The sequence below is a fragment of the Panthera onca genome, chromosome C2, assembly GCF_046562875.1.
Source record: "Panthera onca isolate mPanOnc1 chromosome C2, mPanOnc1 haplotype 2, whole genome shotgun sequence".
Lineage (NCBI taxonomy): Eukaryota > Metazoa > Chordata > Mammalia > Carnivora > Felidae > Panthera > Panthera onca.
Genome location: NC_138347.1, coordinates 6,501,688 through 6,520,330, shown reverse-complemented (window position 1 = coordinate 6,520,330; position 18,643 = coordinate 6,501,688). Strand labels below are relative to the sequence as shown.

At 42.7% G+C, this 18,643-nt stretch overlaps 1 protein-coding gene across 1 annotated transcript in view; it reads right to left on the bottom strand.

The window, feature by feature from the left end:
• Window positions 1–1,903: 1,903 nt before the first annotated feature.
• Window positions 1,904–18,643, bottom strand: part of BRWD1 (bromodomain and WD repeat domain containing 1) — a 124,754-nt gene continuing 108,014 nt past the window's right edge. Inside the window, exons 38-41 of the mRNA XM_060640877.3 lie at window positions 15,728–15,954; window positions 13,326–13,490; window positions 10,628–11,539; window positions 1,904–9,649 (exon numbers count right to left, since the gene is read on the bottom strand). Of these exons, the coding sequence (XP_060496860.3) occupies window positions 8,505–9,649; window positions 10,628–11,539; window positions 13,326–13,490; window positions 15,728–15,954 (2,449 nt within the window). The 3' untranslated portion in view covers window positions 1,904–8,504. The remainder of the gene's footprint in view (window positions 9,650–10,627; window positions 11,540–13,325; window positions 13,491–15,727; window positions 15,955–18,643) is intronic.

Here is an 18,643-nt window from a genome sequence, read left to right as displayed (position 1 = left end):
AAGAATAAATAAACACTAAGAAAGAAAGAAAGAAAGAAAAAGCCTGGAAAGCACAAACAGCGTTCGGTGTTGGCTCTGACAGCAACATTTTCCAGAGGCACACCGCCCACCAAGCCCCCTCCCCCGCTGCCAGAGCTCTTGGAACTGTCCGAGCACCTGGGCCTGACCTCCACTGACTTTGTGCATGTTAGCGTGTCCTAAGGTATCAGAGAAGCCTGACGGGTCATTTTTCAGGGTCTGCATATGACCCCAGTTTTTTCCCATAGAAGTTAATGGCATAGTTGCATCTCTGCTTCATGCTATTTGGGCTTAGGAAAGATTCCCAGGAGCGCCCTACTTGCCAGTGGTGGGAAAACCTGTATCTCAAACGCACCTAAAGTGCATCAGCCCCTGAATGCTAGGCCTCATCAGCTGGCCATCCGGTCTTGCAGCCATTAAGTCAAACTACCTAAAACCATTGAAAAGGCACACAAGTCTTGCGGGGGGGGAGTTTGCAGGACCGCACCTCAAGTTTCCAGACAGTCAGCAGTCGGTTAGAACAGGCTATAGATCACTGAAATTTCCCCCCTTGACATCCGCATTCTCTCCCACTGGGTCCCTTTCACTACAAAAGCCGAGAAAACGAGGGCTCATTTCATTCTGTCGGCCATCACGCGATGCTATTATTCTATCGCAGTGAACCCTCCCAGCTTTTCCTTTATGAACGGAGAGGTTTGCCCTTCCGTCACCAAGGGCAAAGGAGTTGCAGGTGAAAACGGGCTTCTGTTGACTGACACGTTCATTAGTAGAGAATTGAGGAAAAGTCTTCTGCTCTCGAAAGGAAAGCCCTTCAGATTTGGCCCTAACTCTGTGACACTCATTTCAAAGATGTGCTTTCTCCAAGACCCGTGACAGAGCTCCCCCGGAGCAGGTGAGGAGCTGCTATCCTAAAAGCAACCCCCCGCCCCCCAAGTGCAGCAGGCCCTTTGGCCAATTAGGTGCCGTATATGTGTTTCCAGTGAAATCCTATTTCTAAAGGTTAACACGTTTTGTTCAACGGAAGTCACCAGGCATTGCAAAAATGGCACTTCTTGAACGGCCTGAGCTCATCCCCGCGGCCCGTTGGGCAGCACCGCCTGGCGGGCTCTGGGCCCTCGCTCGCACAAGCGGCCTGAAGGGCAGGGCGTTTGCCCGGAAGGGCCTCTTCTCGGGAATGCTTGGTACGAACTACGGTCTCTGCAAAGCAACCCCCGATCCAAAATGAACCCTCGGCACATTACGTCAATGTTAGGCAAATACTAGAAGGCAGATTAACATGCTACAACAGACAAATGAGGCTTTTCTAAGTGTGTAACAAAATTAAGGTGAAATTCGACTTACAGTGGGGATGAGGACACACACCAGTCACTCAACCACATCCATTTGCGCGTTGAAACATTAAAAGCAGCCAACCAGATCGATCTCGACAACACGTCGATAGTATGGAGAAAACCCTATCGCAACTAAGAATTTCTTTGGGACACAAGGACTTCAGGTGCAGCAATGAATTCCTTTTTGATGTACTGATGGCAGCACCTGTATTGACCGTTTAGGAACCTGGTAAAATACTAACACGAACTCGTTTGAATAAGCGCTTATTTGTAATCCAAAATGAGGGAAAACAGTTAAGATTCTATTGAAGAAACTCTGATCAGGCTTTTAAAAGTACTTTAAGAAAATCTGAACTTCCAATAAGTTAGTGCGTCAAGACGGGGGAGAAGAGAAGAGTCCGTGCTAGTGTAGACGGCCGCTCCAGCTTGATGGAGCCGTAGCTCTAGCCCCAGACCTAAAGCGGAAAGCTCACAGGGTGAAGATAAAAGCAATCTGAGGAACACAGAAGAGTGACAGTGTGGGAAACTGTTAAAAAATAATATGTACACATGAGTCGGGGTCAATTTTATTACTGAGAACTTGGCAAATTATAAAGTGCTTTACTCTCCTTGAGAAAACTACAAATCGTTTTTACAAATATACACAGGATAATTCAGGGTTAGAGAGAAGTCCAATCTAGAGGTCAGGGTACAAGCTTAAGAATTTTGGAGGCCACTACTCTAACAACACAACGGGACAGTGTCACTTAATACTAACCAGTCAGTACGGTCCCCCAAGTCGAACTGTCCTGGGCGGTCTTGGTGGGGCTTGGCGAGTCACGTGTCCTGGAGCAGTGGGAGCCTGAGGCACTGCTGCTTTCCTATAAATGACTCCCTATTGGGGGACGGCAAAAACCTCATTCGTGGAATGAAAACGTGCATGCTACGTAGTAGCACTCCATCACAGTTCACCTGGGGGACCACTTGAATTCTAACGCCCAGATCACTGTATTCTAAGACGCTCTGTGGTGAATAGGAACTTGGATGCAGACATCCGTTTTGAGTCAGAGCAAGCATCTCTAAGCCTCTACGTGTTAAGGACTAATCATATTCCAATTATGATACTTAATACAAAACTGTCTTCCTAAACCCAGAATAAACTTCACATCACTGCTATAGAAGCATGAAAAATTTTAATCTCATCGCATTTTAACTGCGGTATTAAAAACAAATCTGAGAATGGAAGATGATGAAAGACGTCTGAAAATGAAAATGTGCTAGCCTATTTTACATACTTTTGAAGTACTGAGGTCAGTGGCTGCTGTGGCGGGTTATCAATCCACAGAGGAGAAACCTTTTAGTTGCAAAACACAACCACCTCCCTCAAGCAAGGCTTTTGACAGAGTCAGTCTGAGATGCCCTTCCTTCACTGTCTGCCCTTCACTGATAATAAAATGATCAAAACTCAGGAAACAGACAGCATTTGTCACTGATAGTCATCCCTCCAAAAACGTAAGTTTCCAAAAAGATCCCATACACGGGAAAGTCTCTGTAGAGGATGACTGTAGACTAACGTGTTCCCTGTAACTCTCAGTACGGAACACTTCTATCTTCCGGGTGAGTTGGTTAACACCGAGAAGTCAGCCTCTACACTGGGGCCACACGGGATCCTGAGCTTGTCAGAAATAATTCCCTAATCAAGAGTTGTTCTTCGCCAGCTTGGTCACTCTTACGGTTGAATAAATGCAGCACACTCCGTGATGGGCACCACAGAACTTGGTTTTGTTCTGCCTCTACGGCTGAGTAGCTCATCGCTATACAGCTCTCTCTTGTCTTTAGCAAACAGTTAACCGGTGACAGTCATTCTTACGATTCTCAAAAACTCATGATGACTACTGCAAGTTTTTTTCTAAAAATCTGATAAAAGTTCTATCAAGTATGAGTTCAACGACCCTGTTTAGTAAACTTCTTTAGATAGCTCTCAGAGCATTTCGAACTGTTTGGCAGGAGAGGGTATCAGAAATAAACACTGGTGTTCGACTGTATTACTTCACCGAAGAGAAGCAGCAGGGCACAGACAATCCCACGCCAACCCCCTTTCAAGCCCGTCTCTAGTCTCCCTTCAGTCCTCCGGGCCCATCCAACACGGTGTGGCCCCGCGTTCTGCCTGCTTGAGAAACTAGTCACAAATGGACAGTAAGCTGTTTGAGAAACAGTAAAGATAAGTTGCAAGGGAAATTGGCTGCCTCCTGCAGACCTTATGGAATGAATCAGCTAGAAGGCTTGACGTAGTTTAAAAAAGGAAAGAAAAAACCTTTCACTTGTCAGTAGGATAACATTAAGTTTATTATACGCTTTTAGTAACTAAAAAAAATTAAACTGGTTCCTAGATACCAACCGAGAGTCAGGCATGGTAATGAGTTTATTTAGAAAGTTAAAGTTTTGAAAGATCTCGTGTGCGAGTGGAAAATCTTCTAAAGATCTGCCTTTTTGTCTGGCTCCAGTGAAACGGTTAGAGTCTCATAGGTGAGCTGAATGTGTGCGTATGGTCCAAGGACTAAGCGAGGATCAGCACCTAGAAAATTACCTTCAATATATTAAAAATGAAAGATCATTTTCGACATTTAGCCACTGATCAAAAAGGGTAATAACTTCTAAACAACATCCCCGTAGGCCAGGCTGGCCGCTTGTGGTCCAGGCAAACTCTAGCTGGCCGTCTCGTTCCAGCTGGGTCAGTCAGAAGCCTCTTTAGGAGCCCAAATTCCCAACAGAGGTTTTAATAAATGATACAACTTACCTTCAAATTACCTTAAAAACTAAAGTATGACCAGAAAGTATACGGAAACACTGACAATTAAATTCAGTGAAGCTATGAGTCCTGACAGACAGTCTACAGTTACTTACAGGCCGCCAAAGACAGAGAGCCTGCGGATCTGTAAGACCCCGATGTTATAACTGGCCCCGGCCAACCTCCCTACATCAGATCCACACAAGCAATCCTTGAGGAGACACCAAGAAAAGGTCTTCAGATTTTTCTACCAAATTAACAGTGTATTAGGAACCAGCATGGCAGATTATCAGGAAGTGGTAAAAATCTCTCAACTTTGAGAATTCCCACATACCCTTAAGGCAACATCTACAGTTTAAGAAAATAGCTACGAAAAACTCAAAACGTGAGAAAAGACAACACAGCCCTCGCCATTATAGTCTTTACACTTTAATCCTCTCCATTAATTCACAATTTTGAGCTACCAAAGTGGTATTAGCATGTGCTAATCTGGCTGGACTAGATTTTTCCACAACGTTCCATTTTCTCCCTGGCTTTGACAAATTATACTTGGGTTTGGTCTTTGTTCCCAAATACTAGAATCAAGACCGTCTTAAACAGCGAAGCTGCAAATTTCTTACGGTTTCTGCTTTATTATTTGCTGTTATCCACAGCGGGAGTTGAGAGATCGACTTAGGTAATAATGGAAAGTTCTTTCGCAGTGAAGGCGCTCTGGTGCACTCCATCATACCACGAGATAACTGAACTACAAGTTCCATACAGTGTAAGGTGCTGAAGTGTTTGTGGACAACTACAAGGTGCGTGAGAAAGTAAATACGCTGACTTAATATGGATAAAAAGGGTGGAGCTGATAGTTCAGCTATAAAGGGCAAGGCACACCCGACCTGTTCTAGTCATTTAAAAGTTACTCAAAAAAACCAATACGGTAGAGTAGGAAGGAAAACTACAAATACCGTGAGCGCCTTGAACAACACTCTTGCATTCTACTGACACACAAACCTCATTGTTTTCAAGTGGCATGATCAAGTTCAATGTGCACTGACAAAAGAGATTAAAATCCTTTCAATTTGGTTTTTTTAAAGCACTACACTTTAGTTAATACATTCTGTGTTCTGGTTATTTTAAAAGGCTAGGAGAGGGACAGGGGATGTAGTAGGAACCCTTCTAAGTAGGGAGGCTTCTAAGAATGTTTTACCTAAGATGTCATTAACCAATGGAGCGTGAAGATTCAGTGACAGGTCTTATTATTTGGGGACAGTAATACTTTCAAGATGGCATTTCTTTTGGCTTCAGATCTCCTTTTCCATTTGCAATTCCAGGTTCTGAAGTGCCTTTTCCCCGAGCAGAAATTCTTCTCCCCATTTTCATATTATAAAATTAATTTGCTTTTTTAGGTACGACTCTTTACTACTTAGAAGAAACTCTCATGTTGTAACTGAGAAGCTGTGAATAAACGCTTTATCATTCTTTCCAAGCATTTCTAAATTGAGAAAGGATTTAATCAGAGATTTTCCCCTAAAATAAAAAAGGGAGAACGACCACCCTAATAAGTATCTGAAAATGGGATACACTTTCCCTTTTATTCAGAAGTTACTACACATTGTCAGTATACCCTTTTAAAATAAGTATGATACGAAAAAAATGCTTTTTAAACCTCAGCTATTTTTTAAATGTTTGACATCTTTTTTCCTTAATACTTTCGAAGGAATCAAAAATCAAGTCTGATAACCACAGACCTTTTTCCAACCATAAAGGAATAAAATCATAGGGCTTTGGACATACACGACCACAGTAGTTTCGTTCTGGTTTGTTTTCATGTACACCATCAAGTTACTTCAAGTGCAATGGAAAGCCAGATAGCACTTACTTCTGGATCAGTTCACATTCAATTTGCAACCTTTTGTCTTTTTCACAAGAAAATACAAACTGATCCCAAACACATTAAAGTACATCCGTGCATTAAATCCCTGCGCAATTCGCATAAAGTAGAAAAAAAGTCAAACATGTTCTAGTGCTCAATGTAAACATTTTGAACTATTAATTATTTATTAATTTTCCTTAAAGTACTTAGGAGTGTGTGTCACATATTCAAAGTTAACCTTAGGAATAGCACCATGACCAAAAAAACCCATAAAAATGATTCTCACTATAATCCCTTAGTTTTACTTCAGAACTGGAGAAGCTACCACTGTCAACCATGCCTTCAAAGTCACCAGGACAAATTCTTGGTTTTTTTTTTTCCCCAGATGAAACCAAAACACTGCTTTCTATATACAAAGTTCTAACCATTTTGGACAGAAAGAAAAATCAGTAATTGGTTGACCAGCCAATCTATGACCAGTTAACTCAGGCCAAAAGATTAAGAATAGTTCTACCGATGAAGCCTAAATGATCAAAGTATCATCTTACAAAATAATTTATAGATTTAGAATGTATTCTCTATTTTTATTTATGGATTTTTTTGGTACCTTTTTGCAGATGATGGTAAACATGGAGTTATAACCCTGAGAATAGATATAAAACAGAGAAGCTTAAGAAGAGTTTAAATAAATTAATGGAAATGACATCTATCACCATTTCTTAAAACTAGGGAAGTAAAGAACATTCCATTAATTTTTTCAGGTCAATAGTCAAGGACAATTCTCCTGAATCACTCTCTCTGTACTATACCCTCAACACAAGCTTTGAGAAGAAGAGCATCATAGTTTTGAAGCGGCGACAGCTCTCCAAACAACCAAAGGAGAGACAGGCATCCCACCTGTCTCGGTTGGTAATGTCCAAAAACATCCTTCCCCTTACATCAGAATAGAAAGTACCTTCTACCATGTCAAATAGAATAGATGACTAAAAAGTAACAAACTTAAGAACATTCTCTAACACTGATACCAGAGTCTGATGCTTTTCCATATCTGCCACCTTAAGCATACACAGGAGAAGAGGATTAATTTTGTCTGACACCAAACACAGGGCCAATAAATAACAGAGGTAGGAGTACTGCAACATACTCCTCAGCTACGAAATATGTAAACCATTGGAATCAAGTCCATCTTCAGGCACAAACGAGCTAGGAATGGCCACCTACACTCTACGGAGTAGCACAACCTATCAAGCAAAAATATTTGGCTCAAAAATAAGTGTACTATGGTATTTGATGATGTGACAGAAGTTTCACTTTGAATGGATTCCAAAAGTCTTCTCCCACAACACAAGACAGTTTCTTAAACTAGGGGTCACTAACAAAAGATGCACTGAGTTGCCCCCGCAAAGAATGTCGGGATTGCACATGGCAGCAGTAAGCTAAAACGGAGAGGTGGAGAATGACATTGAACTATTTCCCTATATAGATGAGATTTGCGATTGCACTCTTAACAAAACTGAACTCTACAATCTCAATGGAAATGGGGGGGGGGGGGGATCTACGTATAATTTAAATACTCTCTTGGCCCTGTACACTCTATTAAAGAACACACTTTTCCTAAATCTAAGGCACACAAACTCCTCTATTTCACAGAGTAAGACTATGGAAGACCAAGATTTTGGTTAAATCCCTTACACAGAAATCAGGAGATCTTGGAAAGACAAATTATATAGCATTCTGTTAGTGCACAATTTAAAAGAAAATGCCAGGGCTATGCTTGGGGCCTTCGAGGTTTAAAATATACAATCCAAACATCTTAAAAAATAATTTACCAGCACTTTATAAATTCAAGTTTATAAAATAAAAGTGATGACATTTTCCTTAAAAATAAAGAAAAAGAGAGAAAAGACCCAACAGCATTTGGAGAGAAACCATTTGAATGAAAATGACCAAATCTGGTATAATGCATTCTGCTCAAGTAGCCAGGGAAATAAAAGAAAAGGGAAAAAAAAAAAAAAAAAGTGGTAGGTACCTCGCCTACTAATCATGGTCACACCTCCCATGATCGTTCCGTCAGTATGCACATAATATTTATGAAGAATCTGTAAACATAGGCCACGGGTGAAATTGTTCTACGACAACAGAACAGGGGTTAGAAACTACCACCTCTGGACGCACTCAGCAAATGACTGCATGACACTTGCTACCGTGAAAGTAATGCTTCTTGGTTTTGACAACCAGGATGTCTAGTGTTGAACATGTTTCAAATCCTTGCTCTCTGTAGTTCAATACTGTCAAAGTAGATCTGCCCCCAAAATGAAGCATATTTTGGCACCTGTGCTGAACGCTGCTACAAAGGCAAGCAAGTGCAAATAAAAATAACAGTCATGATTTAGTCACATTCATAACTTTTCATAGAAAAATATAAATATATTCCCTGAATTGTAGGACAAAAAAGAATTTCAACAGCCAGCTTTCACCACAAATCCCAGTCCATCTCCTCTTCGAATGAACTGGTTTTCTCTCAAGGTCATAAGGTGCAATCATCAAAATCTATCCCGTTCTCTAAGCTTCTGTCATCATCCCCGTCGTGGTATCTCACGGTCCTTCTGCCCTGATTCCTCGTCTTTATTTTCGAGCGCCGAAGCCCTCTTTTCGACTTTGCATAGTCCAGATCTTCCCAGTCGTTATCGTCCACACTCAACCTGGGCCGTTTGCTCTGTCTCTGCCGCCGCGCGCTTCGGGACGCGGCGGCCGCACAGGCTTTACCTTTTCCGGCGGCCTTCGCTTTTCCCTTCGTTTTCCTCTTTTTGGTGTTGGCGTCGTCGGCACAGTCCCCGTCGGACTCGGTGGCGGAGGCCGGCTCGGACGCGGACCTGGGGCTGGGGGCGCGCGCGCCCCGGGCCGCCCCTCGCGCCGCGGTTCCCGGCGCCTCCCCCGGATCGGGGCGCAGCCTCTTGCGCCCGGCCTCGGCTTCCGCCCCCGCCCCCGCCGCCGCCGCCGCCGCCCCCCGCAGCGGCGCCTTCCCGTAGGTCCGGAGCCGCCGGCCGTTCCACCTGCGCAGCCCGTAACTCAGCTCCTCCTCGAAGCTGGGCTCCGCAGCCGCTTTCTGCTCCGAAGCGGCCTCCGCGGAAACCTTCTTCCTGCCCGTCTCGCCCCCTGGAATATGGCTTTTCGACTCTTCCCCTGAAGACCCGGCGGAGGAATGCCCGGCTTGGGGAGGCGCCCCGTCCGCCCTGGGGCCCCGGGCGCGCCTGCCCCCGCCCCCGCGCTCGGAACTGCGCGCACCTTCCGAGTCGGAGGGGCCCTCCGGGGCCGCAGGGCCGCCTCGCGGCCCCCCTCCGCAAGCACACGGCTCGTCCGGCACTTCACAGCTTGCGGCTCCCTCCGAATCGCTCCCCATCTTCGGGGCCGAAGAGGCACAGGCGGCAGGGACGGGCTTCTTCCTCCCGTGTCGGCTTCTAGTGCACACGCTGCCCGAACTGCCGTCTTCCGCGTCGCTCATGAGCTTGATCTTACCGGCGGCGGTGCTGGCACTTCTTCGAGGAGTCCTGAGGGGTCGCGTTTTGGCTTTTGAGGACTTCTTCTTCACCTTGGAATTGCTGTCTGAGTCACTGGAGCAGACCCTTTTCCTGGAAACCTTTCTGCTTTGTCCATGGTCTTGTGATGGAGAATCTAAAAATTAAAAACGAGAAGTACTCCTTTAATCTCTACAAGTATGTGTAAAGGAAGGAAATGCTCAACATTTTAAACAACTGAAGTCCAGAATTCCTACTAACTCGGAAGGAGGACGGCAGTGAATGCGCAGGGCTCTCACGTTAGAGCAGGGACCTGGGTCCAGCCTCAGCACTGGCACCAGCAGAACACATTGCCATCAGTGACCGCCACCCCGCAATCGACATACACCAACAGCAGACACTAAAATAGTTTCTTTACATGAGCTCAGACTAAACTCTACCAGCGCGCTAAGGTATGCAAACCCATCACGACTCTCAGCCTCTGAAACTTTTTCCACTTCACAAGTTCCAATCACACCAAATACCTTTCATCTTAGCTTTGGCTGCCTCCCGTTCAACGTTTCATCAATCCCCACTTACCAAGAGCACAATTTTACATCAGCTAGTGATTTTCACCTCTCCCGGCTGCAGAGTTGCCCTGAGTAAAATGGGCAACAGCACTACATAGCTCATAAACGACACAGGGACTGAACTAGTTAACAAACGTCCAGCAGAGAGACCAATCTCCTGATCCGAAGAAAGGCCGGGCTGCTGCGGCTGTTCTTACTTCCACATCACTTCCAAACAAATAGCCCGGCCCTCTCTTCTCACCTTCTGAAACGGGCAACGCCACAGCTTGTAAATGTGCTGCCTCTGCTTTTCCGATACCCATGGTCAACACAAGCAGTGAAATCTTTACTCTGAAACAGCTGTGAAGGCCAAGGCCGCCTGCTACGTGAACTAAACGTGCTGGACAAGCAGTTGTGCATGCACACGGGACATAGGGGTGCAGGGAAAAGGCTGCCGGAGAATGCCTGGGGCAGACACAAAACAACTGGCAAAGGGAAGTTTCATGGGAAACAGACACAACGTGTGCTATAGGAGAGAAGGGCAGTGAGGGCACACCAAGGAGCCAAGGCTCCATGTTTTGAATTACCTCTCTCAAAACTGTTGGGTTTTTCTTTTGTTTTGTCATCATCTGAATCCAAATCGGTCTCAGATACATGATCTGAGAAACACTGGGACCCGGCAATTGGTTCACGCTTCAAACCCCCTCTGATCGGGTTCGTGTCCATTTCATGACATCGGCCATCTTCTCGATCTCGCTCTTCGGATTCAGAGTCCTCAGAATCACTGAAGATCTTTGCTTTTTTAAGGAAAGTAAGATTCTTGCGACCTGTGTTGTACTTTCTACCAGCATACTTTCCCGGTTCGGAATCTGCTTCTTCCTCTTCCTCGGAGATGCTTTTTGCCCTAAGTTTCTGCCCAGAGGTTGACGGACCAGCAGTTCTGTTCTGTACATTATCTGAATCGTGACTTTGAGAGTCTTCCTCAGAAGACTCTATCTTAAGAAATTTTGTTTTAGAAGTTGCCAGAGTATGAGACTTGTAACCATTGGCCTGCCAATTTTTTCGGGCTACTCGTAAGTCACTTTCTGACTCTGAATCCCCATTTTCAGATTCATTCACAGTATTCTGGGCAGCATGAGAATTGGACAGTGGTGATGGTCGATTGTGATCTTTTAGCTCCTCTTCTTCAATTTCTGACTTTAAGCTCTGATCATCTTCAGAATTGTGTAATAACTTTTTTCTAGCCACAGCAGAAGCATTACGGTGAGGCAGCCTCCGGCCAGAACAGACACTTTCAGAGCTAGAGTTCTCCTCGACATCGCTCATCAGCTTGATCTTATTGGCAGCCACAGCAGCACACTTTCGTAGCACTTTCCGGTTATTTCCAGCCCTGGCTTTTAGGCTCTCACCAGCCTCCACCGAATTATTATCAGAGTCACTTAAATAGACTCTCTTTCGAGTGGCTTTTCTGCCACATCCATTTTCTAAAGAAACTGGACCTAGAAATAAAGTAGCAATAAGATTAGAAAGGTCTTCCTTATTTCAACATTTTGCAATGAATTTATTATTTTAGAACTGGTGTTCCCTATTTTTTAATGCCAAAACAGGTTTCCTTTCTAAATCTAAAAAGTCCTAAATCTGGAACAGAACAGAGAGCCCAGAAATAAACCCATGCACATATGGCCAATTAATTTACAACAAAAGAGGTAAGAATATACAATGGGGGAAAGGACAGTCTCTTCAACAGTGTTGGGAAAACTGGACAGCCACATGCAAAAGAATAAAGCGACATTACTATGTTACACCATACACAAAAATTAACACAAAATGGATCAAAGACTTCAACGTAAGACCCGAAACATAAACCTCCTGGAAGAAAACACAGGCCTGGTAAATAAGCTCCTTGACATTGATCTTGCCGATGGTTTTTTTGGATCGGACACAAAAATTAGAGGCAACAAAACCAAAAATAAACAAGTGGGACTACATCAAACTAAAAGCTTCCGCAAGGCAAAAGAAATCATCAATAAGATAAAAAGGCAACTTACTGATATGTGCAAATCATGTGATTAGGGGTTAATTATCCAAAATACTTATTTTTTAGATGTTCATATATGTGTGTGTACACACACACACACACATTTTTGAGAGAAAGACAGAGCATGAGCAGAGAGAGAGGGAGACACAGAATCTGAAGCAGGCTCCAGGCTCTGAGTGTGGAGCCCAACAAGGGACCCAAACCCACGAACCTGTGAGATCATGACCTGGAGCCAAAGTCGAATGCCTGACCAACTGAGCCATCCAGGTACCTCAAAATATCCAAACTATTTAAAGAACTCATACAATAGCAAAAAACAATCGATTAAAAAGTGGACAGAGGCTCTGAGTAGACATTTTTTAAAATACAGCATACAAATGGTCAACAGGAACATGGAAAGATGTTCAATATCACCATTCAGGCACTGTCAATGCAGCACCTGATGCAGGGCTTGAACTTACAGACCGTGAGATCATGACCAGAGCTGAAGAGTCGGACGCTTAACAGACTGAGCCACCCAAGCACCCCACTCAAGCACTAATTTAAAAAGATCTATGCACCCCAATTTCACTGCAGTGGTATGTACAAAAGCCAAGACACGGAAACGACCTAAGCACCCATTAATGGATGAACAGAAAAGAAGATGTGGTTTATCTATACAATGGAATGTTATTCAGTCATAAAAAGGAGTGGAATCCTGCCGTCTGTAACAACATACATGGACCTTGAAGGTGTAAACGCTCAGCAAAATAAGTCAACAGAGAAAGATGGATACTGTATGATTTTACTTCTGTGTGTAATCTACAAACCAAAAAACCAAGCTCACTGATACAGAGAACAGACTGGTGGGGGGAAGGGAGGTCAAAAGGTACAAACTTCCAGCTATAAGTCATAGGGATGTAATGTACAACATGATGCCCGTAGTTAATAATATTCTGTTGCATATTTGAAAGTTGCTAAGAGTAAATCTTAAGTCCTCGTTACGAGAAATAAACATTTTTATAACTATGTATAGTGACTGACAGTAACTATACTTATTGTGATCATTTTGTAGTGTATACAAATATTAAATTATCATGTTCTACACCTAAAATACGTTATATGTCAATTATATACCAATTTTCAAAAAATCTAAAGAAGACATTTAATCATATGTAGATGCCTTAAAACAATAAGTCATTCCATGCTTAGCTTATGGATTCTCTTGATAAACATTCCTCCAAAGTACCAACCACTGAGTCTCTTACCAGTTTTTCTTTGAGCAGCTCTGGTTCTGGTCACCCGGAGATTACTGCTTCTGGCCAGCCCACTACGTAAGGAAGATTCCCGAGGTCTTGAACTCTCTTTGCTTTCCTCTGAACTATTTGAAGCTGAAGATGAAGAGGTATCTAAGGAATCTTCCATTTCACTTTCTAAGAAAAATAAAGCATCAACAGTTCATCACATACATTCTATCTTCGCACACACAAGCAGTCCTATTTCATAACAACAAGCTAAAAGCAGATTCTCAAGATACTCAAGAGAGATTATAATTGTAAAAACTGTTTCAAAGAACAGCTCATAGGGACGCCTAGGTGGCTCAGTTGGTTAAGGTCCAACTCTTGATCTCGGCTCAGGTCATGATCTCACAGTTCATGAGTTCAAGCCCTACATCAGGCTTTGTGCTGACATCACAGATCCTGCTTGGGATTCTGTCTCTCCCTCTCTCTGCCCCTTCCCTACAGTCTCACCCCCTCTCTCAAAAGTAAATAAACTAAAAAAAAAAAAAACAGCACATAAATGTTTGGTATTAAAAGGTACATAGACAGCATTCCAAATCGTTTGTTCTATTATTTCTTTTTTTTTGTTTGTTTTTAGTTTTTTTTAATGTTTATTTATTTTTGAGAGAGACAGAGACAGAATGCGAGTGGGTTAGGGGCAGAGAGAGAGGGAGACACAGAAGCAGAAGCAGGCTCCAGGCTCTGAGCTATCAGCACAGAGCCCGATGCGGGGCTCGAACTCACGAACCATGAGATCATGACCTGAGCCGAAGTCGGATGCTCAACTGACTGAGCCACCCAGGCGCCCCTATTATTTCTGAAAGTAACATATTAATCCTGGGTTGGATTCAGAAAATACAGTTTGTATATCTGATAAACAAATTTGCATCTAAGAATGTAATCAGCCCCCCTCCACTTCCTGCTGTCCTACGAAACATGTACTTCCTGTAGGTCCTGTAGGAAGAACGGCCACTTTAAGTCCCGCATGTCAGGGGACAGACTTTCAAGCCTTTCGCAGGTAAGCCCCATAACCGCGTAGCGATACCACATGCTTTCAGCTCAAGAAGGGTCATTTTTACACGTGCCACCATAAAGGGGGGAGGGAGGTAGACGAAACAAGATAAACAATTTAAACAGTACAGGTCATTCCTTCCTACCACTCCACTGAATGACTGCATGCTCCAGTGTGAGGCACCGCACAGGACACCCAAGTGTCCCATTCCTTTGTCCCCTCCGTTCTTACATACATGTCACGGAATGAAAGCTTCATGGAAATGAGTGGGAGCAGGTTGCCAAAAGTCAAAATTTTGCTCCACAATACGACCCAACTCCGCGTTAAAGACGGTGGCTGCGATAGAAGGACGCCAGTCCCCAGGCTGCGTCTCTTCCTCTGAAACCGCTCTGCTGGTTTGCCACAGACTACTCCTGTTCTATTCCACTCCACTCCCCAGCACGCCGACTCACTTTCCAGACTCTCCCTCTTCCCTGCGTACAACTGCCGAATGGACTAACGTTCCTGAAACAATTCATCATGTGATTTCCTTACTCATCGAGAGACCCAACTAGGTAATCCAAACACTTCTGCAAGGCTTGCCAGTCTGTCTAATATGTGGCTGCTTTCTACCCCTTTGATCCTATTATTTTACATTATAGTAGTAATTACCACACTACCATTGCAAGCTGCCAAAACCACTCATGGCAACCGGGAAGCGTTCGCATACCACAGCCTCACTCCCACGATGCTAACAAAGGGTGAGGATCCGCAGTAGTTGTATTACCAAAGAGCAAGAACATAAACGGTATAGAATTTACTAGGCCTTCCATGTAAACACACATGATTACCATGTCTTTTTTTTTTTTAATTTAAAGAAAAACCACCGGAAGTATACTTGGCACACAAAGTATGATATTTGGGGCGTCTGGGTGGCTCAGTCGGTTGAGCATCCGACTTCGGCTTAGGACACGATCTCACGGTTTGCGAGTTCGAGCCCCGCATCGGGCTCTGCGCTAACAGCTCGGAGCCTGGAGCCTGCTTCGGATTCTGTGTCTCCTTTTCTCTCTGCCCCTCCCAAACTTGTGCTCTATGTCTCTCAATAAATAAATGTAAAAAAAAAAAAAAAATTCAAAGTATGGTATTTGTATCCCATTTTTTTACGATTTAGAAGATTCAAATTTGCATAGAATATGGCTGCACCATTTGCAAAGAACAGCACTTATCAAACATATTTTAACCGTTCCCCATTTGTTACTTTTGACTCTTCCACTGAATTGTAGGTTTCGTATATGTCAAGGCCAGTCTTCTTCATTCTCTCCTCTGAACCTGGAGTAACTAGCCGTGCTGCCGTGCTACTTGAGTGCTAAACAATTAAAGAACGATGTTCACGTCTTACCAGATAACGTGGAGCCATTTTTCAGAGTGACAGTCCTAAGTCTTCTCATTCTTTCTGACGATCCTGCCGAATCTGAGGAGTCCCCAGAAGTCACGCCCGAAGAGACACTAGCACCTGTCTTACGGCCTGCAGAATAGGCACCCCTACTGGAGGGAGAGTGGGCAGGAGAACCCACCAATTCAGGAATTACTTTTGTCTGAGATTTTAACCGCTTCTGTTTGATATTTCTGGTCAAAGATATGAACAAAGGAAACAAAATTTAATTAAACAGGGAATGCCTGAATAAAAGTGTATAACTACTTAACCTGAGAAAAATTTTATGATCAAAACATTGAAATATTCATTGTTAACATCTTATTCTGACGTGGATTACTATGGATATCCTTACTCTAAGTTTGACATCATTTTGTTCCAAACTGAAGTAACGAACAAATGACCCAAGTTACAGAGTAGAAAATCATACTGAATATCTTAAATTCTTTGGATTAAATGCTAAGAGGAGCCAACATTTATGTAATACACGCATTCATTCATATTACAAATCTGAGTCTCAATAAGAAACAACTTTCTCTCTGGTCTATTTACATATGTAGACATATACGTGTAACAGTATATAAAAGGAGAAATCAACAAAATCTAACCAGAAAGAACAGAGGCCAAAAAAAAGATCAGAACAAGCTAGTTTTTTCTAAGACCAATCTGTTTACTTCTAAGTACCAGTTCACTGTGTTTGACCCCTGAGCCATGGATTATCAAGAAAAAGAGTGGAAGTTTAGGACAAGACAGGCTTTTGTTTTAAATTACAGATCTGGGTAATATTCATGTTGAGTAATCCTATTTTCCTTTAAAACAAAAAGATAAAAGAGCTTTGTATTTAAGGCACCTGAGCTTAAAGATAACCACAAGGTTCTTTAAAGCAGTAATTGTTTATCATAATCAAGAAATTTCAAGCTTTTTTACAGCAAAATGTTAACTTCTAGAAATAAGTCAGTCCGAAAAAGACAGATGTCATGTTTTCACTCATATGTGGAATTTGAGAAACTTAACAGAAGACCATAGGGGAAGGGAAGGAAAAATAAGTTACAAACAGAGAGGAGGCAAACCATAAGAGACTCTTAAATACAGAGAACAGACTGAGGGTTGCTGAGGTGGGGGGATGGAGGGAGAGCAGGAAAACGGGAGATGGCACTGAGGAGGGCACTTGTTGGGATGAGCACTGGGTGTTGTATGTAAGTGATGAACCACAGGAACCTACTCCCAAAGCTAAGACCATGCTGTATACACTGTAAGTTAGCTAACTTGACAATAGATTAAAACGTAAAAAATAAGAGGCGCCTGGGTGGCTCAGTCAGTCGAGGGTCTGACTTCGGCTCAGGTCATGATCTCGGGGTCTTTGAGTTTGAGCCCCGCATCGGGCTCTGTGCTGACAGCTCAGAGCCGGGAGCCTGCTTCGGATTCTGTGTCTCCCTCTCTCTCTGCCCCTCCCCCGCTCATGCTCTGTCTCTCTCTCTCAAAAATAAACATTAAAAAAAATTTTTTTAATAATAAAAAAATAAAATAAAAAGTAAAGACTAAAACAAAAAACTCAAAATATTAATTTCTATTAATATCAACTGGAAGGCAGACCAATAAATACAAAAGAAAACAATTACATGCTTATACTCATCATAAACTTCCTTTTAAACAGAAGACAAAATGATAAATATCTCAGGAGTAAAACTGTTCCCTTTTTTTATCCTATGTCCTTCTTAACTGTTAAACTCTTTATTGTTCAAAGAGAAAGAGCTTTTTTTTAAATAATTAAACAAAAAAATTAAAAACTCCTAAAATAACAGAAAAACCCAAACTGGGGGACATTTTAGAAAATAAATGACCCATACTCTCCAAAAATGTCAATTAAGAAGACAAAGGTAGAAAATAAAATTCCTGATTAAAACAGACTAAAGAGGAGTGCTTGGGTAGATCAATCAATTAAGTGACCTACTCTTGATTTCAGCTCAGGTCATGATCCCACGGTTTGTGAGTTCAAGCCCCACTGTCAGGCTCTAGGTTCACAGCACAGAGCCTGCTTGGGATTCTCTTCCTCCCTCTCTCTCTCTCTCTGCCCCTCCCCCGCTCAGTTGTCAGTCAATCAATCAATATTAAAAAAAAAAAAAAACAGAGACACCTGGGTGGCTCAGTTGGTTAAGTGCCTAGCTCTGGATTTAGGCTCAGGTCATGATCTCACAGTTCTTGAGTTTGAGCACAGAGCCTGCTTGAGATTCTCTCTCTCCCCCTTTCTCTCTGTCCCTCCCCCACTTGTGCACATGCAAGCACTCTCTTCTCAAAATAAACTTAAAGTATAATAATAATGATGATGATGATGATGATGAAGAAGAAACAGACTAAAAAGGAGTGCTTGGCTGGCTCAGTCAGTAGAGCATGTGACTTGATCTCAGGGTCATGAGTTTGAGCCCTATGCTGGGCACAGAGATTACTTAAAAACTAAATAAAAATAAAAAATAAGATTGGCTGATGATTAAATGAGCTAATGTTTAAAAAAAAAAAAAACCCCAAAAACACAGACTAAAGAGACCATGAACTATACGCAATGCAACACAAGATCCTCACTTGGGTCTAGATTAGAAAAAAAATTTGTCCTAAGGACATTATTAGGTCAACTGTAGAAATACAGTAAGATGTTGTTAGAACCTTATTTTTAGCAAATCCACACCAAATATTTAGGGGTAAAGGAGCAAGGTGTCAGATATATTCTTTTGAATGATTGAGAAGAAAAACACACAACAAAAAGATAAAGCAACAATAAAGCATATGTGACGTACTATGAAAAATTGGTGAGTCCAGGTAAAGTATAAAGGAGTTCTGTGAATTATTCTTCAACTTCTCTGTAATTCTGAAATTATTTCAAAATTAAAA